The sequence below is a fragment of the Heterocephalus glaber genome, unplaced genomic scaffold, assembly GCF_053883595.1.
Source record: "Heterocephalus glaber isolate CG9 unplaced genomic scaffold, H.glaber_assembly_v1.0 deba00001444, whole genome shotgun sequence".
Lineage (NCBI taxonomy): Eukaryota > Metazoa > Chordata > Mammalia > Rodentia > Bathyergidae > Heterocephalus > Heterocephalus glaber.
The window spans coordinates 9,556,621-9,581,817 of record NW_028258297.1 but is presented as its reverse complement, the minus strand read 5'-3'; the positions used below and the strand labels follow the sequence as shown (position 1 = coordinate 9,581,817).

At 40.0% G+C, this 25,197-nt stretch overlaps 1 protein-coding gene and 1 long non-coding RNA gene across 3 annotated transcripts in view; one reads left to right on the top strand and one right to left on the bottom strand.

Annotated features, from left to right (window-relative positions):
* The first annotated feature begins 6,184 nt into the window (after positions 1-6,184).
* Positions 6,185-24,112, top strand: LOC110349382 (uncharacterized). Its single transcript, XR_002395290.2, has 5 exons — positions 6,185-6,443; positions 13,817-13,868; positions 16,323-16,516; positions 22,254-22,419; positions 23,823-24,112. It is a non-coding gene; the product is annotated as an uncharacterized LOC110349382 (long non-coding RNA).
* Positions 10,859-25,197, bottom strand: part of Dmc1 (DNA meiotic recombinase 1) — a 37,824-nt gene continuing 23,485 nt past the window's right edge. The window contains exons 13-14 of one of the 2 annotated variants that reach the window (XM_087213877.1): positions 17,829-17,945; positions 10,859-11,922 (exon numbers count right to left, since the gene is read on the bottom strand). In XM_087213877.1, coding sequence (XP_087070003.1) covers positions 11,853-11,922; positions 17,829-17,945 — 187 coding nt within the window. In that variant the 3' untranslated portion in view covers positions 10,859-11,852. The remainder of the gene's footprint in view (positions 11,923-17,828; positions 17,946-25,197) is intronic. The other variant, XM_087213876.1, reaches the window with a different exon arrangement.

The following is a 25,197-nucleotide window of genomic DNA, read 5'->3' as shown; positions in this document are numbered from 1 at the left end:
CATAGATCACAGTGCTTGCATTAAAATACTCTTATTTTACTTAGTAATAACCCCAATGCACAAGAGTAGTGGTGCTGACACCTGAGCATGATGGAGCACATCTGCAATCCCAGTATTTGGGAGGCTGAGGCAGGAGGATCACCATGAGTTCAAGGCCAGCATGGGCTACATAGTGAATTCAAGGCCAGCCTGAACTACATAGTGAGTCCCTGTTTCAAAAAAGAAAAACACTAGTGGTATTGGCAATTGTTTACAGTGCACAGATACTTCTATAATTGTTCTTTGATTTTTTTTTTTTTTTTTTTGGTACCGGGGATCGAACTCAGGTCCTTGTGCTTGCACAGCAGGCAGCGAAACCACTGAGCTAAATCCCCGGCTATAATTGTTCTTTTATTAGTGTTGTTAATCTCTTACTGTATTTAATCTAAAGATTATGCTTTATCATATATATACATATTCAGAGAAAACAGTAAATGCAGGGTTTGATACTCTCTCTAGTTTCTGGTACCCACTGGGAGTCTCAAAGGTGTCCCCATACATAGAGGGACTACTGTAATGTGGACAGAATACTTTTGGACCCACAATCTGAACACAAAGACACAGTGAAAATGGATATGTCAGCTAAACACCAACTAGTGTCTGTAAAATATTATATAATGAGAAATAAATATTTATGTAATTTTGGTCACTGGCAAAATATAGTTTATACACACTTGGAAGACAACCAACTAGCATTAGGGTTATCTCCAAGGAAGGAATGTGCCGAACAAATATACCACCCTGCACACACACACACACACCTCTGAGCTGGTGGCAGTTTAGCTTGGTACTGGTGAAAATGATGTAGCGTCAAACAGAAGGACTTTTTGTTTGTATAATGTGTAATTGAGGGCATGCATGTCTGAGAATTAATGTGGGGAGTACTACAGGTCTGTGGGTTCCCTTGGAAGTGGCTAGTGCTCAGAGAAACTGAATGTTACTGATCTAAAATAAGGATTCTGCCTTAAAGAAAATAAAAAATAGTTTATCTTGAGCCAAATACAAATGACCATGACTTGGGAACATGGGAATATGGATTTAGGTTACCCTGAATGACATGTTCTACTGCGGAAGAGGCTACATGATTTTTTATAATCACAGAGCATAAGCAAGTCATAAATGGATACATTTACCAGTGACTTTGGTAGAAGCATCAGATAGGCAGGCCACAGCAAGACAGAGAAATCTCTTCTGTAGGAGCCAGATGTTATCTTATAGCATTCTTAGCATTAGGGATGGTGGGGGCTGGAAGACCCCTTTGAAGAATGTTAGGTCAGATGCAAAAGTTAAGCGCCTAAGATAGCCGGAGATGGTTCTGGATCTCAATGCACGATGCTCCACTTCTCCACCATCAGGATAAGAAGTGGGCTGGGGTCAAGCACTCTGCAGGCTCTTGAAAAAACCACAGATGCAGCTTCTTCTGATAATTCAGTTAACACCAAGCAGTTTCTCCTCCCTTTGCCTTCTGTGGTTGTTGGGAGTGCTGCAAAGTGGGCTCTTAGATGGGCAAGTGAGGGAGCTGACTCCTTCAGCAGTACTGTACTTGTAAACCGAATTAGGATTTTGGTGTTTGGGGCAGGCTCTTTAGCCTCTGCCAAGCAGGGGTGAGGCCAGTTGGTGAAGAGGTTGATACCACAGCCACCCAAGAATGACCTGGTGGAGGGTGCTGCATCAGGACAGTGGGAATGTCAAGGGCGCTGGCAGGTGCACCCCAGACCTCTGGGGGCTCCCTGGACTACCAATGCTTTTACTTTGTAGCTCTTCACCTCACTTGTCTCTGATCCAAGTACTAACGAGGCCTGACCTAGCTTAGCTTCCGAGATTGGGGGCATTCAGTGTGATATGGTGGCAGACCACTGTTGTCATTGGTTGTGTGGGTGATCATTTCTATGGCTCCATGTCCCAGCCACTGTCAGGATTAGTCACTGCCATGTCCACTGTACCCAGTGTCTTGATATTGGCTGAATACAATGCAGTAAGCTTTATTACTTTTATATAAAGTGTAACAATGAAAATGGGCATGGAGACTTTTGATAACAAATTCAGAGAAGTGAACAATTCTGTGAGGGAAAAAGAGATTTAATCCTAGATGATATTTAGAGATCTTCAATTGCATTGGTAATGTTTTATTTCACAAGTGTTGATTGCATTATTTTATATCTTTTTGCCTTAAATTCTTCATAATACATTTAAAATATATACAGGAGCACACCTGTAATCCCAGCACCTTGGGAGACTGAAGCAGAAGGATCCCAAGTTTGAACCCAGCCTGGGCAACTTAGCAACTTAGTAAGACTCTGTCTCAAGATAATAAATAAATAAATAAAGGGCTAGAGATGTAGCTCTAGGTTCAGTCTTCATTACTACAGTTGATCAATCAGTCAATCAATCAATCAATATGTAGTGGGCCATCAGAGCCCATTAATAATTTAAGGTTTACAGCCAAGCAGCTCCACTCCAATTCCATGTTCAGCACAGCTTTGTTCACAAGCAACTCTACAGCTCAATGTGAGCTCCCTCCCCGAGGCCATGGGTCAACCTTCACCTCTGGTCTGCCTGACCTTGGGTTCTGTTCTTCATTGTCACAGGCATTCTGCCGGCTACTCACTCCTTGGCAGCCCACTTGAGCTCCGTCAGAGGGCAGCAGCTCTGTAAAGATCACTTAGTTTTAGACCACTCGGCAGATGGAAGATTAGCACCAAAGGCCTGACCCTGGAGCGTAAAAAGTTCCCTGCCCTGTGAGGCCTCTTGGGAGAAATTCACCCAGCCTGGCCAGGGGGACAGCCCTCTTTGCCTGCCTTCAAACTTACATAGGGATCAAAATGTTACTCAAGTCTTGAAATCTTGTTTCTCTTTGACCTTTCAAGAGTTTGTTTCCATTTGATTAAAAAAGAAATTCATAGGGGCTGGGGATTTAGCTCAGTGGTCCTGCCGCCTGCCTCACAAGTGGAAGGTCCCGAGTTTGATCCCTGGTACCTCCCCCCCCCAAAAATTCATAGACTGAAAGTCAAAGGATGGAAAACAATACTCCATGAGACAGGGACCCAGAAAAAAACAGGGATAGCTATTCTATTTCCAAACAAAGTGGATTTCAGGGCCAGGGATTTAGCTCAGTGGTTCCAACGCCTGCCTTGTAAGTGCAAGGTTCTGAGTTCGATTTCTGGTATCAAAAAACCCCCAAAAAACAAAGTGGATTTCAAGCCAAGACTCATTAAGAGCAACAGGGCCAGGGATTTAGCTCAGTGGTTTTGCCGCCTGCTGGGCAAGCGCAAGGACCCGAGTTCAATCCCCGGTACCAAAAAAAAAAAAAAGAGTGACAAAGAAGGTCACTACATCCTTGTAAAGAAAACAAAAGGAAGAGACAACAATCATATATGTACCAAATATTAGTGTACCCAACTACATAAAACAAATATGAAAAGACATGAAAAATCAAATAAGCACTAATACAATTGTAATGGGGTCCTCAATATCCCACTGTAGACACATCAACTAGCCAAAAAACCCCCAAAACAATGAAATATTAAAATTGAACCAAACTTTTGAACAAATGGACTTAATAGATGTCTACAGAGTGTTCTGCCCTATAACATCAGAATACACATTCTCAGCTGCACATGGGATGTTTTCCAAAACAGATCACATATTAGCTCATAGAACATGCTTAAGTAAATGCAAAGGAATTGAAATTATCCCATGCATATTATCAGACCACAATGCAATGAAACTGGAAATCAATAGCAAAATAAACCACAAGAACTTCATAAACACATGGAAATTAAATAACACCCTCCTGAACAACCAAAGGGTCCCAGATAAAATTAAAGAAGAAATTAGACATGCCGAGGATTTGGCTCAGTGGTTCTGCTGCCTGCCTTGAAAGCGCAAGGATCCGAGTTCCATCCCCAGTACCAAAAAAAAAAAGAAGAAGAAGAAATTAGACAGTTTCTACAATTAAATGATAATGCCAATACAACATACCAGAATTTATGGGACACAATGAAAGCAGTTCTATGAGGGAAATTTATAGTAGTGAATACCCATATAAGGACAACAGAGTGAGCTCAAATAAACAACCTAAAGTTCAACCTCAAGGTTCAAGAAAGAAAAGAACAAATAAAACCCAAAGCTCATTTAAGGGAGGAAATTATAAAGATCAGAGCAGAAATTAATGCAATGGAGACTAAGAAAATAATACAAAGAATCAATGAAGCAAAGAGTTGGTTCTTCGAAAGATTAAATAAAATTGACAAGCCCTTAGCCAACCTCATCAAAAAAAGAAAAGACTCAAATCCATGCAATTAGTAATGAAAAGGATGCAATCACAATGGATCCTGCAGAAATCTGGAAGATCATCAATACTTACTCTGGAAACCTATATTCTAATAAGATGGAAAACACAGAAGAAATTGACAGATTCCTAGATATGAATTACCAAAGCTGAATCAAGAAGATATAAAAATTCTAAATAAACCAATATCAACGAAATTGAAGATATAATTAAAAACCAACCAACAAAGAAAACCCCAGGCCCCAGTGGATTCACTGCTGAATTCTACCAGAAATTTAGAGAAGACATAATGCTGCTACTTCTCAAACTCTATAATGAAATTCAAAGAGAAGCAATACTCCCAAATTCATTCCTGGAAGCAAGCATTACCGTGACTCCCAAACCAGAGAAAGATTCAACCAAAAAGAACTACAAGCCTATCTCCCTAAAGAACACAGACACAAAAATCCTCTATAAGATACTAGCAAACATGGGCCAGGGATTTAGCTCAGTGGTTTCGCCGCCTGCTGTGCAAGCGCAAGGACCCGAGTTCAATCCCCGGAACCAAAAAAAAAAAAAAAAAAAGATACTGGCAAACAGAATGCAGCAAATCATCAAGAAGATTATACACCCTGACCAAGCAGAATTCATCCCAGGGATGCATGGATGGTTCAACATAAGCAATTCAATAAATGTAATACCCTATATTAACAAAGCCAAGGACAAAAACCATATGATCATCTTAATAGATGCAGAAAAAGCATTTGACAAAGTCTAACACCCATTCATGATAAAAAAAAATTCTACAGAAAATTGGAATAGATGGTCTTTATCTCAATCTGATAAAAGCCAAGTATGACAAACCAACAGCCAACATTGTACTAAATGGACAAAAACTGAAACCTTTCACACTAAAATCAGGAACAAGACAAGGATGTCCACTGTCCCCTCTCTTACTCAATATAGTTCTGGAAACATTAGCCAGAGCAATTAGACAAGAGAAAGAAATAAAAGGAATACGGATAGGAAAGGAAGAAGTTAAATTATCATTATTTGTGGATAATGTGATATTCTACGTAGAAGACCCCAAAAACTCCACCAAAAGACTTCTAGACTTAATAACCAAATTCAGTAGCATAGCTGGATACAAAGTCAACACTCAAAAATCAATAGCTTTCCTGTACACAAATGATAAACAGAGAGAAAGTGAGAGAGAAATTAGGGAAACAACACCTTTCACAATAGCATAAAATAAAAAAAAAAAAGAAAAGAAAAGAAATACCTAGGAATCAATCTAATGAAGGAAGTAAAAGACTTCTAAATTGAAAACTACAGTTCTCTGAAAAAAGAGATTGAAGAGGATATCAAAATATGGGAAGATATCCCTTGTTCTTGGGCAGGCAGAACCAATATAGTGAAAATGGTCATACTTCCAAAACTGCTATACAGATTTAATGCAATCTTGATCAAAATTCCAACAGCATATCTCACAGAATTAGAGAAAAACAATCCTAAAATAACTTTGGAATCAGAAGAGACCTAGAATAGACTTCTGCCTCAGCCTTCTGAGTAGTTGGGACTACAGGGATATACCACTGTGTCTGGCTACAAGAAGTGACGTGGAAAACCAGTGTCGTTAGGATAAATGCAAGCTGTTTAACTGATACAGTTTATAACAAGATGTCCCCCAAAGCCTTACTACCCATGGGCAGGGCTTAGGGAGGTGATTGGATCATGCGGGTGTGATACTCATGGGTAGATTAGTCCACTGAGGAGTTTAGAGCTGAACACGCGGTTAGGAGGCGGGGCTGGTGGGTCAGAAGTGGCGGGGGGGGGGGGGTCGCTGGGGGCGTGGCCGGGGGTGCGTCTCCCTCCCAACTGGCTGCCCTGAGGTGAGCCTGTTGCTTCCACCTGACTCTTCCACCGTACAGTTTCTGTGTTTGACCCTGGAGAATGTGGACTGAAACTTCTAAAATATGACCAAAATAAACCTCTCCAAGTTGCTGGAGGAGAGTGACTAAGACAGCAAAAAGAAAAAGCAGTGCTCACATTATCTAAGAAGCCAAGGTCAGCTGAAGGAGACTTACCTGCCCCCAGCATGGTGTCTAGGGTCCAATCCTTCTCTCCATGAAAGGTATCCCCTGAGTTTATTTATTTTTTCAGTACCAGGGATCGAACTCAGGACCTTCTGCTTTCCAGGCTGGCGAGTGCCGCTGAGGTACATTTCCAGCCCTCCCCTGTGTTTAATCTCTGAGTCTATTCTGTAGTCTTCTGTTTTTTTAATTCTGATCTTTCAGCTTTCTGCTTTTTCTTTTTTTTTTTCCGAAACAGTGACTAAGCACGCAAATTAGAAAGGAAATGGTAGAAATTATCTATTTGAACCTCATTTTCTAAATAAAGGCACTGTTTCCCTGGATCTTGACTTTTGCTTTAGACTCCAGCAGTACTGAGTTCAGTTTGTGTCTTGTACAGCCTGACGTTTGCCCCTTGATCTTACCTGATTCTTCCTGTTTTGGGTTTGTGTATCCCCCAAACTCAGAAATTGTGTCCTTGCTGATGCAGTTAGTTAAGATGAGGTCTTCTTGGTGTAGGTTGGGCCCTATCTTGTAAGGAGGGGACATTTGGACACCGACATGCACAGGGAGGACACCACATGGAGGTAAAGGTGGAGATCAAGGTGCTTCTTCTGCAAGCCAAGGAGCACACGAGAAGCTAAGGGAATGCATAAAGCTGATTCTGCTTGGTCCTCAGAAGGAATCAACTTTGATTTTGGATTTCTGTGAGACGAGGCTTTCTGTCGTTTAACCTTCCAATTGATGGTCTTTGGTATGGCAACCTTAGCAATCTCATACAATACCTCTGTCTGGGTAAAGCTCTGATCTTTGATGCCTCTACATTTGTGTTCTTGATCTGATCTTAATCTGCCTCCCAGGTTAGAGAATGTCATCACCAGTTGCCTCTGACTGTACTGTCTTCAGACTGTCTTCGGAGTCTACCTCACACCAAGTCTTCAGTCTTGCTTTGGAATGTCCATTCCTTTATCTTCTCAATTATAATCACCCTACGTTGTCACCCCTATGCCAGTGGACTTTCCTTTACCTGTTTTCCGTGTCTGTACCAGCTGCTCTCTGTCCACAGACTCCAATCAGAGAATACTTGAAATCTTCCCTTTTTACACTGTGAAGCTTTACCATTCCTGTCTGCTTTGCATCTACCAAAAGCAAATGGTGATCATGTACTCCTCTGCTCTAGCAAGCTCTGAATGAAAGCTCTGTCTGTTCTCACTTGGATGGTCTCTGTTTATTTCCACAGAATGAATGATTTGTACTTTCCCCAGTGGGTTCATAGCTTGGTGGGGGCAGCCTCGAGCTGTGGGTGGCATTTGGGCCACAGGTGGGGACAGCACATTTTGATGATGTCCTCAGAGGTCCTGGCTCCACCTGTGACTGAGATTTTAAACTCTCGTTTTTGAGCCCCCTCCCAGGGCACACCCTTCCTCCTACCCCATAGGATAAGGTTGGGGAGGCCTGGAAGCCATGATGCTTTGGCCACAGATGACAAAATGGTCCCTGGCCTGGAGGAGCTCTGTGGGCACTGGGTGATGCTCTTGCTGGTGCAGACACCCACACAGTTTGCAGTGTTCTCCCAAAGCTTTGTTGTTCCCATTTGTTAGATGCCATTCTGCAAAGCAGGGCACATCTGAGCACCCAGACCAGACAGGTTTCCAGTCATACCCACAGAACTGCCTTCCTTTGTGTTCAGCCCTGGTTTGCAACCTTGCCACCTGCCTCTTGATAAATTTGCCTAGGACTCAGCTTATCCCAGAAATACTTTCTGGTTTTCAGATCTTGGGAGTTTTATTTCCTTCCCTACAAAAGGGCTCTGGGGTTCTGGCCATTCTGGTCTATCCCTTTCCAGGGCTTAGGGTACTGAGGTAGGATAGAAGAAATAAAGATAAGTAGAAAGGAGATAAGGAAATTATAATTTTTAAATTGTACTTTTCAGCTGGGCATGGTGGTGCACACCTATAATCCCAGAACTGTGAAAGCTGAGGCCAGAGGATCACAAGTTTGAGCCTAGCCTGGGCAACTTAGCAACTTTTCAAGAATCTGTCTCAAAAACATAAAAAAGAACTTGGAATGTAGTGAGAAAGCCCTGGGTTCAATCCCCAGTACTAGCACCACCAAAATACTAAATAAATAAAGTAAAATAAAATATAAAATGAAATGTTCTTTTAAGAAAACTGCAGCTTTAAGACACAAAGTTACCCAAGGTTACAATGTCCTTTTTCACCCATAGGCCTGTTTTCCTAGGGTCCTCACTCGTAAATTCCGGAGTTTTAAAGATACATTAAGTCTGCAAATTGGGCCTGTGTTTTTCTTCTGAGCCTATAAATCGACAAATTCCATACACTTCTACTCTGAAGGGAACAGCTCTATTCACTCGGTACCATATCTTTAAACTTCAAAAACATGTGAACAGTTTGCATTTTAACCTAGTCCACTAATGGGTAACGTGATGGACACTAGGTAAACAATAAATAACTTGAATACATTTCCTGGATCATCCATTTTGAAGACACCTCAAGACCTCATAAATACCCCAAACCTAGACCACAGTGTGCCTCCCCCCAAGAATAGGCAGCTTTCTGGGTGTATACTTCTTTGATTTCGTTTAATAAATCTACCAATGCCTCACACGGACGCATGCTGAAATGCTTTTCTGTGATGGGAGTCAATGACCTACTCCACAGGTGGGAGTGGGGACAAGCTGAGGTCCCCACTCCTCTGGGAGGACCTCCTCAGATTCCATCAGGTGACAGTACCAGGGGATCTCTAGGAACATTTGTTTTTTGGTACCAGGGGTCCAACTCGGGACCTTGTGCTTGTGAGGCAGGCAGTGGTGGCACCACTGGGCTAAATCCCCAGCCCCAGGGCATCTCTAGGAGATGCTCAGTTTTTATCAAGGGTTGTGAAAACTGCAATGCTGTATCAAGTTCTGTGTACATAGGGTGCTTGGTCAGGTGTGGCCATAGGAGGGAACACAGGACAGGCTTGAAGAAGAAAATTTAGTATACTTCTAGATCCTAGACAGGAGGACACCACGTGCCATGAAGGTCCCACAGGACAACATGAGGGTGGTCAGGAGTCAGCAGTCTAGAATGGGGGGAGCACTTGGGCCTTCACCTTTATTGAAGTTTCTGAGGGAGAGGCGAGACAGGGCAGGACAGGCGGGGTAACCAGTTTAGGATTGGCCACTGGGATAATTTCCAGGCAGAAGGTAGGTCATAGTCTGCTGTAGTGGGCCCTGGGAGGATTAAGGTGGGGGAATGGTGCTTTGGGCAACGTATAGGGGCTGTAGTGGTCTGGTGGCAGACTGGTTAGTTTGCATATGAAAAGCATGCACTGGTCGGCCCTTTGTCATTGTAAGTCTCTAAGAACTGGAAGGCCTAGGACAGGCCCAGGAGGGGCATTCTCTCTCCATCTAGATTTTTTGTGCTTTTTTTTTTGGTACCTGGGATCAAACTCAGGACATTGCGCTTGTGAGGCAGGCATTGGAACCACTGAGCTAGATCCCTGGTGCCCCCAGCTAGATTTTTTAAGATGTCATAAATATCATAATATGTAGGAAAAAAAAAACACAATTCATTAATAAATCCTTTCCTTCTCCAGGACAAAAGTATGCCTTAATATTTGCACACGAGGGCCAGGGATTTAGCTCAGTGGTTTCACCACCTGCTGCGCAAGCACAAGGACCCGAGTTCGATCCCTGGTACCAAAATAAAAAAAATATTTGCACACTAAAATAATTCATTTATGAGATTTTGCAGAATACAGAAAATCTGCTCGGGTTTTATCTCTGCTTTATTAGGAGAAGCAGTGTCTGTGGTTTAAAAAAAGTAAAAGGAAGGAAAAACCTCAGCTCTCCCAGGACCCTGCATTGTGAACAGTTTCTGCTATCTGCGTGGTCTCCTTTGTCTTCCGCTGCAGCTTCCATACTGCTGCATATGTGGCCTCTGCATAACTCCCCTTTCCCAGTTTTGGACTCCTGCTTTTCCTTTAGGGGTCAATCCAAGACCACACTACTGACAAATTAATTATATAATCATTTGTTCTCTTTTTCTCAAATCTCTGAGGCAGGAACCGTACTCTTTGTCTATTCTTCAGCATGTAGCATTCAATAACAAATAGTGAGCAGAAGCGTCACCAAATATCTTTTGTAGCAAATGGTGCTTTTAATATTTGAATCTTTGGGCCGGGAATTTAGCTCAGTGGTTCTGCCGCCTGCCTCACAAGCACAAGGTCCCAAGTTCGATCCTCGGTATCAAAAAAAAAAAAAAATTTGAATCTTCATGTAAGTTAATACAACATTAGATCTTTTTGAAGGCTACACAGATTATCATTGTTTATATCATTAATATTTTAATTTAAAAATACGTCCATCATGACATTTTGAAAACTAGATTTTATTTTTAACAATCAGAAAAAAACATTATTTTAAACATTTCTAAAATTAGTATTCAGAAATTTTACATTGATTTAACTTTATATTTAAAAATATTTTGAATTACTTATCCCAAACTTAAAATATAAAATCATGCCACCCTTATGCAAAATTATAAATTTTCAGGGCCGGGGATTTTGCTCAGTGGTTCCACCACCTGCTTGCAAGCGCAAGGTCCTGAGTTTGATCCCCAGTACCAAAACCCAAAACCAAAACCAAAAAATTATAAATTTTCTTTTCTTTCTTTCTCCCTGTCTCTCTTTCTCTTTCTGTAGTGCTGGGGATTGAGCCTGGGCTTTAGGCATGCCAGGCAAGTGCTCTACCACTGAGCTATGTCCTCAACCCAAAATTGTACATTTTCTAGTTACTCTCCTCTTTATCTTTCCAAGAGGATATCTATGTATCACAAATACATTTTTAAAAAGTAATTTCAACTTGTCAAAAAGTCAAATGATTAAACTTTGGCATAGTGTTTCATTTCAGTTGCTATGAAGGTGAATAAGGGATAGTCTGAATGCAAAGAGCTTTTTTGGTGTCCTAGAAACATTCCCACCTTAAACATTTCTCTGCTGGGAAGAGCGTCAAGCTCAGTAGTGAGTGGTTCTGTGCCCTACACAGATGCTGGGGGGAAGCCTGTAGGATAGTACATTTCTGAGCTCCTAGACTGTTTGTTTGTTGAGGAAGTGAGGGAATCAGGGACCCCTTCCCTAACCAGCTCCCAACAGGTGTATATATATATGTATATATATGTATATATATACATATATATATATACACACACACATATATATATATATATGCACACTCATCAGAAACAGTTCAGGAGCATGTGTGTAGATTCCTGAACCAACGTGCAATATGTAGTTTTATATCAGGGATCTTTATTATTATAAGTGTAAAGTTTAACTCTTCTTTGCTGACTTTCCTTTAATAATATGAAAAACAACTCCTCTTATTCCAAGATCTGAAAGTCAAGACTGCTTTTCCATTTCTTCAGCTCCTAATAAGCACTGAGAAGCAATTTGCATCAATTCGCCACCTACTCCTTGGCATCCCCGATTCCTCCAGCAGTTATTGCGAAGGTGGCTTCATTTTCAGGCATCTCAGGACTAACAGAATACAAAGGAACAGAAGTTTATAAAAAGCTCCATTTCTATAAATACTGCATTCATGTCACAGGCATCATGCTCCCATCAGTCTGTGAGTCTCCAGAGATATCTTAGATTTGGTACAGCTAAATTCGAACTGCAGAGTTTACTTAAAAGTATTATTAACCCCCACAAACAGTTGTTTAACAAGTTCCCTGTATAAGGTTCTGAATGTGAAGGAACATTACCCCAAACTTGGAAACAGGCACAAGGGACAAGCAGATATTCTTTCAGTGAGGTGTCAGGCAGCAAGCAAAACCCTGGGGGGCTTATCTGATTCTGTAAGGCTGTGCACCTTTCTCCAACCACACTAATGTAGGGGTAACTGTAAAAGACTTTGAAATGAAAGAAAAGATTACTGAGAACTTGCAATGGAAAGACAGGTTGTCTAGCGCGACCTTCCAGTTCACCAGTTCTAGGAGGGCTCTGAGCCATCTGTGGTCTTTGGTTGATTTCCTAACTCTGTCAATTGTAGCTATTTAAGTGTAATGCAAATTAATCTTGTCCACAGAAATGTAAATTGTGTGAGATGGAACGCATTGGTTATTGTTCCATGGACATTGGCTCATTTTTAATCAATTTACAATTCATTTCAGCATTAATTATTTGACCATACATATCAAATGTATATACTTTTATTTTTTGATTTGGTTATAGAATCTTATTGGTTTCTTCATTAATGAATAAGTTAAAATCTTTGACAGTTTATATTTATACTCGAGTATTAGTTATATATACATTTTAATATTTATTCTACAACACTGTGGAGTGAATTTTTTTTCTTTTGGTACTGGGGATTGAACTCAGGACCTTGTGCTTGCCACTAAGCAGTGCCACTGAGCTAAATCCCCAGCACAAGTGAAGGTTAATTTGTAGAAAACTTATAGCAACACAGATGATTCTTGCCTAAGGGCAAGGCAAATGATTCCATACTACAGCGATAGAAGTGGATTTCATTGTGCAGAGAAGCAATTGATTTCCCTTCAACAGAAAGGAAAGTTACAATTTATTGCCTGGTAGGGTATTAACCAGTTTTGCACGTAGCAGATTTATTTCACCATGCCTTTGACTGACTATATAAATTTCTGTTCCTCAAATTATCCTTTGAATCAGTGGTTTCCTCATTAACTAAGAAGTAAATAAAATCTTTGGTACATTTTCATTTTATATTTATTTGCAAGCAAGGCAAGTTATTAACTTTTTGAAAATCATACTTAGCATATACTAGACCCTGTGGATTATATAAAAATGAGACAAGGTTCTTAAGTCTCAATAAGTCCATATGAGAGCTATGACAATGCAAATATGCCAAATTCTATGCTGTAATTCAAAGTAAGCTATGTTTTATGAAGTCAGTCTAAGTATTACAGAACGTTGAAGAAGGGAAACATTATGCTTGGCTAGGTCAATTAGGAAAAGCTTCAGAGATAATAACTGAAGACGCCTTTGAAGAGGCAGAAATGGGACTATTCCAGGTAGAAGTAATAACATGAACAAAATACAAGAATAGAAAAATCTATTTTGTGTACAAGAAGGGAGACAAAGAAGAAGTTATGTTTAGGTGTGTTGCATTGGAGGTACCTGTGGGATATTCATATAAAGGAATTCTACAAGTATTTGAAATGAATATTCAAAACCTGAATAAAGGTGAGACTAGAAATTTAAATGTGAAGGCCACTGTCCATGAGAGAAAGATCCAACTGCTACTTTGTGCTCCTATTAAATCCAGGTTATGATGACTGGTAGCTGCCATTTAAAAAAAATTCTAATTTTTAGGAAGCAGATTCCCTTATATTATTTCATTTGAACTTTATGACAACCATACCAGGTATGTATTATTGCCCGTATTTTACAGATGAGAAGATTGGAATTCAGGGAGAATCAATTTGCCTATGACTACACCACTGGTGAGTGAAGATGCCAGGTGCTATAGTTCGATGTAGTTGTCCTTAAGGGTTCATGTGTCAGAAGTTTGGTCACTAGTGTTGGAAACAAGAGAGGTGCTGGAACCTTTAGGAGGAGGGGCCTCCTGGGAGGCTTTCAGGCCACTTGGGGTGTGGCTGCAGAAGGGACCAGCACAGTTGGGAATTCTAGGTTAGTTCCTGAGGGAGTGAGCTGTCATGGAAGCCTGAGACTAACCCGACCCCTGAGTTGCTCTCTGGCTTCTGGTCTGGTGAAGTGATTTTTCCTTCACGCACACCCCCACCCGGGGGAGGGCATTAGTCACTGTGAGGCTTTTAGCATGCTTGGCCCAGTTGATGCTGGTGCCAGGGCCTTGACTTTCAAAACTGTGAGCTGAATAAACCTCTTTTCTTTTCTTTTTTTTTTTTTGGTACCTGGGATCAAACTCGGGTCCTGGCACTTGCTCAGCAGGCAGCAAAACCACTGAGCTAAATCCCTGGCCCTAAACCTCTTTTCTTTATAAATACCCAGCTTTAGGTATTTCATATAGTAATGAATTGACCACATCTAGAGACCAAGGTATCTGATTCCACAGTTCGTGTTATTAATCATATTGTTTCTCAAGGTTTTTGTTTGTTTTGCAGCGCTGGGGATTGAACCCAGGAAGCACTGAGCCATATCCCCAGTCCTTTTCATTTATTTATTTGTTTGTTTATTATTTTTAGACAAAATTTTGTTAAATTGTCCAGGCTGACCTTGAACTTTATCCTCCTGCCTCAGCCATTTGAAAAGCTGTGATTATAGGCATGCACCACCATGCCAGGCTGGCTATTGTTTTTTTATTTTGTTTGGTTGGTTGTTTTGTTTGTAGGGTGGAGATTAGGTGGTGTGCCTTTGAGTGTACAGTGGGTAAGGTTATTTCCCTTAAAAACAGCATAGAGGTCTGTCCGGAGGATAGCAAATGGCCTGTACATAGTTAGGTCTTGCTGGGCTAAAACTAGAGTAAGAAGGTTTAAGTGGAAATACAAAATAATTTTTGGCCTTGTTGGAAACTACTCATTCAGGTACTTCAGATGGCAGAAAGTAGAATGAAAGCTCTCTCTAGAGGTAGACAGGAGCTAAAAAGGAGAAGTTAGGAAAGTAGTTGTAAAGTTGAATGAAGGTTAGTTTTCTGTTTTTCCTTAACTCAGACTCAGAAGCAATTACTTCAGAAACTTAACTATTTTTATAGCTCTTCATTTGCTGATAGTTACTTAAAATTTATTCTTCCTTTGAATTCTTTGTAGTGTCTGTTGAGTTTAGATATGCTAAGTGGATTAAAATAAGTGGGGTTTTAATTTGTTCACTTAAAAGTTTAAAAGAAAAAAATGTACACTTGAGCAGCAATGATATAAAGAAAAGGGTTGGGTTAATTCTATTTTTTAATGTAGTGGCAGAGACTGGTGAACCCAGGGCCTCACGCATGGTAGGCAAATACTCTACCACTGAGCTACATCCCAGTCTGGACTGGGTTAATTTGTTTTGTTTTGTTTTGAGACAGGGATTTGCTATATAGTTCAGGCTGGCCTTGAACTCACTGTGTAGCCCAGGCTGGCCTCATGGCAAACCTTTTGCCTCAGCCTCCTGAGTGCTGGGATTACAGAAATGTACTACTATACTGGCTTGGACTGGTTTTTTTTTTTTATTATTATTCATTAAGTTTATTGGTACATTTTAGGTATACAATATGATAATATTCATCATTGGGAATTTGTACCTTTACATGATATATCTTGGTTCTTATTTTTTTTCCCCCATTTCCCTGCACTCCCTTCAACCCCTCCCCCCTCCCTATTTATAAAGATTTTGTTTCCATTTTTTCCTTATCTCAAATTTATTTGGATTAATTCTTATAGTTACTCCTACATACCTGAAAATTCTTCTGAGAACTCTTTTCTGCTCAATTCTTGGGGATTTTTTTTTGCTTTCTGTTAGCAACAAATCTCTTTCATTTATATTTATTTAAAGATGTCACTGCAGCCACGAGAGTAACTCTAGTAGACTAGTAATGACTACTCTAAGTAGAGCATTCTCGGTAAACTAGGAAATAGCGTAATGATTTAAAATGCATAGGTTTTTAGATTCAGATTCTAATTCTAGTTCCATCTTCCATTTGTTGTATGAAGTAGTATACGTAGCATAATGCATTCATTTATTCATTATGAAAATATTCATCAAATACATTCTATAGACCTATTGTAGGCACTTAAGATCTGTATGTGAAAAAATAAAAAATAGACAAAGATCCCTGCCCTTGAGGAACTTATATTTGGGGAGAGGAAATACAGACAATAAATAATGTATATAATAAATATATCATGTGTTATGTTAGAAAATCAGTGCTATGTCGAGACAGGCATTGTTGAGAAGGTAACATTTGATCAGACTTGAAGCAGGAGCTAACCAGGTAATTATTGCAGGCAGAAGGAACGACACGTGCAAATGCTCAAGCAGGAGCATCCCGGCCTGTTTACCCAACACCAAGGTGCCTGAAGCCTATGTGTGAGGAGGGTCTACAACATGACACACGTGATAGGACCTTGCATGGAGTCCTGTGTAAACTAGAGACTTGCACCTTTCATTCTGAGTTAAGATGGGAAGCCACTGGCAGAGGGTAAGCATAGAACAGATGTGATCTTACTTTTACAAAGGTTTGCTTTGGCTTCTGTGTTTAAAGTGGACATAGACACTGTTTACCTAACTGCTCGGGGCCTTGGTTGCCTCCTCTATAAAGTGGAGCTAATAACCTTTACTTCTTAGAGTTGTAATAGGTAATGAAATGCAACATATAAAGCACTTGGAGAAAGGCCTAGTACAGAGCAGTGACTCAATGTTAGCTATAGTTATTAGCATTACCACATTTTCCACTAAAAAGGGTTTTTCTCAAGCTGAGCATGGTGGTGTACAAATGTAATCCCAGCTATTCAAGAGACCAAAGCAAGAAGATCAAAAGTCCAAGGCCAGCCTAGGCAATTTAGCAAGACCTGTCTCAAAATAAAAAAATAAATAGAGCTGGGGGTATGGCTCAGTGGTAGAGTCCTTGCCTAGCTTGTGTGAGGCCCTGGGTTCCATCTCCAGCACCACAAAAAAATAAATAAAATCCCTTTTTTCTCAAGTCAAGGAGAAGTCTTTGTAAGAAATCATTAGGGAGCAGCAGGAAATGAGTACATTGTTCATGTCAAACTAAGTTTTGATATTTTAAGCTCTGGTCCAGTTTTGCTATATTGAGTCAAGTTTATGGAAATTCAACATAACTAAACTCCATGATAATTTACTGTTAAAAAGGGTTGAAAAAGGTTCCCTGAGAAAGTGATGTTTAAACTGAAACTTGGGCATGGTGGCATAGGTGGGTAATCCTAGTACTCGGAAGGATAAGGCAGGAGGATCATCAATTTGAGGCCAGTCTGGGCTACATACAAGTTCAAGGCTGGCCTGACAATGTAGTACAGCCCTGTCTTAAAAACCAAAACTAACCAAACAAACAAAAACCCCTGAAATCTGAAAAGCACATGGCATTAACCTGGTAAAGAGAAAAGAGAATATATTCTCATACTCTGCACTTCCTCAGAACCTGCCACCCTTTAACTAGAATTGATGTGATGTCATTATCTAGCTTCATTGTGGGCTTTCAGAGGTCAGGGAGGACGTATGTGTGTCAACAGAACCCCTGAATCCCCTAGTACTCAGTAGGGCCTTCCCAATTACTGAATGATTTTTTTTTTAGTACCGGGGATCAAACTCAGGACCTTGTGCTTATGAGGCAGGTGCCAGAAACACTGAGCTAAATGCCCAGCCCTGAATGATTTTTGAGAAGGAAATTCAAACATGTAGCATCTGCCAGTGGAAGAATTATAGCCTTTCAAAAGCAGTGATTCTGTTTAAAACCATATGCATGAGTATGTGGTGAAGAATAAGAAAATATTTACCTGTCATAAATCTTGGCAATTCTCAGTTCTCCTCTTCCCTTTCGCAAGCTTATTCTTGTTGTTGAAGCATGAGCCAGAATGTGTCCCCCAATGGGTTTTTTGGGGTCTGCCTGAAAGCTGAATTAATAAAACACCTTTTCAGGGTCCATGATACAGACTATATATGGCAAGATTAGTAATGACAAGGCAAAATTTCGGTAGAGGATGGCAGGGCTTGGAGTAGGTGTGTATTCTGAGCAAGTAGAGGCTTTTTCATGAGCTCTGGAGTGGGGCCAGGGCTTGGAGCTACTGTATATCCCACTGCCACTTAGTTTAGACTTCTAAGATTCTTTTTTTTTTGGTACCGGGGATCAAACTCGGGACCTTGCGCTTGCAAGGCAGGCGGCGGAACCACTGAGCTAAATCCTAGGCCCTTCTAAGATTCTTATGATAAATAGTGAATGTTTTATTTGACTTTAAAAACAGAAATTATTATTGAAAACCACAAAGAAAACATCATGTGCTGTCTCAGGATAATGCTTGGAGTTAAAAAATGTTTTCTTTTTTTTGGTACCCGGGATTGAACTCAGGACCTTGTGCTTGCAAGGCAGGTGGCAGAAGCACTGAGCTAAATCTCCGGCCCAAAAATGTTCTTCTTTACAAAATACAGAAAATTCATTCATTCACCAGAAATATTTTTAATGGTCTATTATGCGTTAGGTACTATTTTAGTCTAATGAATAAGAAACCCAGCCATTCTTCTTGATGCTATGTAAGTGAAAAGCCGATGGAAGCCAGGCATGATGGGCACACTTGTAATCCCAGATCTTTGTAAATTGAAGCAGCAGGATTGCCCCAAGTTTGAGCCCATCTTGGGCTACATAGTGAGCTCAAGGCCAGCCTGAACCACATAGCAAGACAAACAAGAAGGGTGGGTCACTTTATTGGGCAATTGAAGGTATATGAAGCAATAAAGCCACCTAAGTTGGATAAAATAGCTAGAGAGGTAAGTTGTCTCAATAATGTCCACAGATCAATGTCACTCTTTAACAGAGTGGCTCTGAACTTTCAAGGTCACTCTATTGTGGGTGTTAAAAGGACATTACGTCCTGTAGCAATAGGCTGCTTGAAGCCCTGATGGTCTTTGCAATGGGGCTGTGAACTCTGAGCCTGCAAACAATGATTTATGCTTTTCAAATGTACTTTTCATGTTCTGCCTTTGGTACCATTACTCACTCACCCCCTTATAGTCTTATAGTCCTCCTCAATCCATCTCCTATTCCCCATCACTAAGCTCCTTAAGAGTGGATGACACTGAATTTAGTACTGTAGCAACCAGTCATACAGTTAGTGTTCAAACATGTTTCCTGAGATTAAAACATGGAATCTACAAAAATTTTAAGGAGAATATTGGATTGCAGAAAGATGAGTGCCTTCACAGAAATTAAGTACAAATAAAATTGAGACCAGTTAGAAATTTCTTCGAGAAGAGATAAGAAAGGACATTCAGGGTTCATTAAAGGGACAGAGAGAAGTTCTAGCAGCTGTGTTACTGCCTGTCACAGGGTGTCTCTCAATACTTCCCAGTGATTCTCCTGAATGTCATGGTTTGCTGTTACCAATGTGATATCCCATGCTTGTCACTGATTGCTTTGGGTGAAGAGCCTGAAGGTCAAGAATGTTATCTTCAAGGCTGGGGATTTAGCTCAGTGGCATTGTGCCTGCCTCAAAAGTGCAAGGTCCTGAGTTCGATCCCCAGTACAAAAAAAAGAAGAATGTTATATTTAAAAGGAGATGAACTATATGGACAAATAAATGATAGAATTTGCAAAAAGGCTAAGAAAACATGTGGGAAAGACATTATAGGATCAAAAAAGTTATCAACAGTGACTCATAAACTAAGAGGTTATATTTAATCAGAATAGTGACATAGCACATAGCCTTAGGCTGAGAGAATTTCAAGCTAATTCATATTTTGTTTATTCCATCAAAGTGCTCAGGAATCTGTGTAGAATTTTAATATGGCTCTTAATGTTCCTTGCAGGGCCTTAACATTTTGATAATTTAATAAAAGATAGACTCTCCTCCAGCAAAATGCACATATGCATACATATAAACCTATGTACATAAATAATACTAATAGTAGTAACTAAGATTTACTGAGTCCTCACTACGTGGCAGAAATTATTTTAAGTCATTTAATTATTTCCCTTTGTTTAGATTCCATACTTAGTTATAGTTTAAAATTTGGATCCTGGTAGAGGTCTACTTACAGGGAGAGACTGTGCTTATGGGTAATATGAATCCAAATGTGGTTACATTTTTTTCCTTATCAATAGACTGGCCCTCTGGTCTTTTATGCATCCTTGTGAACTTGATTACTGTAATTCTGTCTCTAAGACATGGACTGGTTTTCAGTAGGCTGGCCAAATCAAAACTCTGCCTTTGAGGCGAGACCCTCAGTTGTGGTCATTTCATTAGAGTAATGGAAATATGCCTGCACTTTCCAGGGGACAGCATGCCAGCCAGATGTACTGTGGTGCATGAGCTTTAGACCTAGACTTGAGTTCAATTTCTGACTGGTGGGTTGTTTTAACATTCTTCATTTTATTTTTTTTATTTTTAAATTTTTTAAATTTTTTATTTTTTGGTACTGGGGATCGAACTCGGGTCCTTGCGCTTATGTAGCAGGCGGTGCGAAGCCACTGAGCTAAATCCCAGGCCCCAACATTCTTCATTTTAAATGGGGAATTACAACTCTACCTGATAGGATGGTTGTGAGAATAAGATGAAATAATTCAAGTAAAGCATTAGCCCAGTGACTACAATTATTATTTATCTGCTTTCTTAATCCTGACTCAAACACTTATTATCTATTGACTGTGGGTTACTTACTTTTTTTTTTTTTTTTAGGTACCCAGGATTGACCTCAGGACTTTGCATCTGTGAGGCAGACAGTGGAACCACTGAGCTAAATCCCTGGTCCTGGGCTACTTACTTTTATGAACTCCAGTTGTTTGTTTGGTTTTTTTTGGTACCGGGGATCGAACTCGGGTCCTTTCGCTTGCTCAGCAAGCGGTGAAACCACTGAGCTAAATCCCCGTCCCCCTCCAGTTGTTTTTTGTTGTTGTTGTTTTGGAGTAAAATGGGAATAAAGAGACCTCACCTTTTAGGGATGTTGTGAGGAATCAAGATATACTTAATACAACTCATTGGGAGCCTACTATGTGTCAGGATCCATATCTGGTCACTTATATACATTAGCTTTACTTTCATCAAAATCTTGGCACGTAAGAGCTCTTCAATAGATGGTAACTATCATTATTAAACTAAGTGCTTTAGTTTAAACAGCCACTCTTTCAATGACATGTAGACCAAAAAACTTTTATTCAAGTTTTCTTTTCTTGGTCTTCAAACTTTCCGACTATTCTCAAAGACTTCGCTAAGTCTTGAGGTGAAATACAAGAAGGTATAATAGCACTCCACATTCTTTTAGAGGGCTTTAATTTACTTCTATTTCTGACCGAGTTAAAACAGCATCAGAAAGCCACCCACATCCCTCTGTTAGCCTATTCTCTTATTTTCCCTTTTTAAATGTTTTCTTCTCTCCATTCCTCCTTCCTCAGGAGACTGGGGAGTACAGTGAGGAGGAGGAGGAGATGGGGGTGGGGTAGGTATTAGGAGTAAAGAGGTACTAAAAGAGATTAATCATTTTTCCTACTCTGGTTAAACAGAGTGGCATATTATATCATCAAAGGTAGGGACCAGCACAGCCCGGGTTCCTAATTTCAAATTAGAATGCTGGGGTTATAAGGTATAAGGTTATAGGATGAGGTGAGATGGGAGGATAGCACAAGGAGAATAAAAGAGCATCAACTTTGAAGTCAAAGCTACCTAGGTTCAAGTCCTGGCTTTCTTTGTTTTTGAATTGTATGATTGGGCAACCAGTAAGTACTCTGAGCCTTCATTCCCACCTTTATAAATCAGGAATACTTATAATACCTACCTCAACTTTCGGTCAGGGTCCTGAGGGGCACAGGCTAGGCACAGGCTAGGCCAAGCCAGAGGGACAGCAGGCATTCCTGGTGCCTTTGACTACAGATGGGATTTTTGAGAAGGGGTCCAATGAGGAGAGAAAGACTGAATAAACTAACCCAAGAATGAGGAGGAGGCCTTAGGACTAGGGAAATGTGGGGAGAAAGGAGCACTGCTAAGAAAGAAGAATTTTTAGGTGAGAGAAGAGATGGTTTTTTTTAAAAAGAATATGTTTAAGAAGTTTTGTTGGGCCGGGGATTTAGCTCAGTGGTTCCACCACCTGCCTCACAAGCACAAGGACCCGAGTTCAATCCCTGGTACCAAAAAAAAAAGAAGAAGTTTTGTTAAGTGATACTTCCCTTCTGTCTGCTCCCAAAATATGAGAAAAAAAATCTATGTTTTTTTTTTCAGTGTTTTGAAGATGGAATTCTGGGGTTTTTGGAGCTGGGGTGGGAAGTGATGCATCTGTATACTGAGATTGGCTTCATAGAAAGTACAGAGAAGCCCAAGGAGGCTGAGTTACATCAGGGCCATTTGAGAATTGTATAAGATAATGCATGACAGCACCTGGAACATGGTAAGTAATCAATGGAGTTGTCTCTTAATTTGGGGGAGGCGAGACCAAAGTTTAAATAGTTAGATGCCTTGAACAGGGTCCCATATTGACCCCAGTTTAATATTTTTTCTCTACACATATGACATGTTCTTTTTTTGGTACCGGGGATCGAACTCGGGTCCTTGTGCTTGTGAGGCAGGTGGTGGAACCACTGAGCTAAATCCCCAGCCCCCATATGACATTTTAATTCATGCTAATGATGGTGAATCAGCAGGTGACATCCTACCATACATTTATAAGACTGCAAATATTCTAAGATGAATTTTGTTTTAGAAAAACATATGCAAGGAAGAAGGTGACAACATAATGTCTTATTTGGTGCTCTTGGTGTGCAGCTTCCCAGTCTGCTACTTTGACTTGTTATCTCCAGGCCTTCTTCAGCTGGATCATTCCAGTTCTAAAATCTGTCTCTGTAAGGCTCATCTAGGAGCTGCTGTTCTGCTGTATGGTACTGCAGCTCCTCGCCTCTATAATTTTGTTCCTTTTTAATACAATGTGCCATCAAGTATAATGCATGGGATATAAGCCTCAATTATTGTCAGTGTACTTGGGGACTCGTACCAATTATAGTGATATTTCTCTGACAGGCCCCAGGCGAGCTGCAGCTTGGAGTTCCTCAATACTGAGAAACAAAGATATTTTCTTTATGGGAGGTTTTCTAGTAGCACTTGAAATCCTTCAGTTTAAAACTGTCCTGAATTTTTTTCATTTAGATGTGGTAATTTCTGTGCTTTACATGAAGACATGTATTCAATCTGTACTGTTATAATTTAATATACTTTAGAACATACTAATTATAGTGAACCTCGTTTCCTTACAACTTGGCTAGGTGGAGCAGAAGTTTCACAGCAGACTCAGGCACCAAACACTACCCTTTGTCATGTCTCTGGCTTTCTCCTTAGCTCTCTTCATTACACATCTCCTCCCCTTTCTGACACCCTCTTCAATTATTTCCTTTCTGTCACCTCTCCATTTTTTTTTTTTTTTGGTACCAGGGATTGAACTCAGGTCCTTGTGCTTGCAGGGCAGGTGGCGGCACCACTGAGCTAAAATCCCCTGCCCTCCTCTCCATTTTTCTTCATTGTCTTATGGGAGTTAATTTTAAATGATTTTACTCTTTGAAACTTTCTACAAATATAAGAAAAAAGAACCCCTATCTGACCTAATTTTCACTGATTTCCTTGCCTTCTAACTCCAGAGTGACAGTTTTGGCCTCATCAATGTTCTCTCCCAACACCTGAAGAGAGAACATTGCTCTTTAACTTGTACTGTTTTATTTTAATGCAACCCACTTCCTCCCTCTGAGCCAATGAGTCATTTTCTCTTTTTAAAGTGAGCCTTAAAAATCTTTCATTTCTCTTCAGTTTAAAATTATTCTTTTTGTGAAGTACTTCATGTCCTGTGTATGAAAGACACCCCACAAGACCGAAGACTACCTTCAGCACTCAAGGACTACACTAATATGTGCAACATACCTTGACTTAAAATTTTTTCTGTGTAAAAAAATAAAATGTTGAGTTAAATGGACACCATTTACTTTTCTTTATGGAGGCAAGGGTTCTTATCTCTTGTTCACTAGTGAATTTCCAGAATCTTGTTACATAGTAGGGTTTTGTTTTGTTCTGTTTGGTTGAGACTCACTATGTGGTCCAGGCTGGCCTTGAATTCATGGCCATTCTCTTGCCTCAGCCTCCCCAGTGCTGGGATTACAGGTATGGCCACCCAGTGACATAGTAGGTTTGTAATAAGTATTTGTTGAATTAATAAATGATTGATATGATTGATTTTCTCCTCCTCAATCTTTTTTTTTGGTGCTGGGGACTGAACCCAGGACTTGGCACACAGAGCATGCTAAGCATATATCACTGAGCTACAGCCTTGGTGGTCCTCCTCAATCTTTTTAACATTTTAAATGCCATTTATGTAGTTAACATTTTCACATTGGGATCTTTTATAATGAAGTAGAAAATACTGCAGAAGATACAGCAATACTGTGAGGGCAAGTTTAGAAAATGCCTAAAGAGAGGCACATTCATTTCAGCACGATTTATAGAATTTACATTAGTGTGTCAAATGTCTTCTAATACATATCTCTGTGACTCATTTAATCTGCCACCACATGATGGTATGTCTTGCTTTTAATGTCACTTTGTGTTGCAACCTCAGAGCAATAATTGATTTAGGTAAGAATCTTCAATGGATACTGAAATTAATGGTGAAAGCTTACTGCAGAACAAGGTATTCATAGTCTCAAAGTATCACCCCACAAATTACTAATTTCCCAAAGGAATTTTTGTGTCTTCTACAATGAAATTTCATGAATACTATCTTTTTTTCATGAATAGTATCTTAATCACATGACCATAGTTATCTTAATAATGGGACAAACTGCAATCATGTGCCTCCTGACATGATATAAAGAGACCATAATATCATTTATGTAGTTTTTCTGTCAAAAATGTTTAAGATTTCAAATAGTGAGGTGGGTGTCATGGCACATCCCTGAAATCCTAGGACTAGGGAGACCGAGGCAAGAAGATCATCTGTCCCAAAAAGAAAAAGAAAAAGAAAAAGTTTCAAATAATGAGAAAAACATTGATTCCAAATTGAGATTGAGGGACATTGTAAAATAGCTGGCTTGTTCTTTAAAATGTCAGTGTCATAAAACTCTAACAAAGGTTCAGGAATGTTCTGATTAAAGGAGACTAAAGAGATACAACAATTATATGCAATGCATAC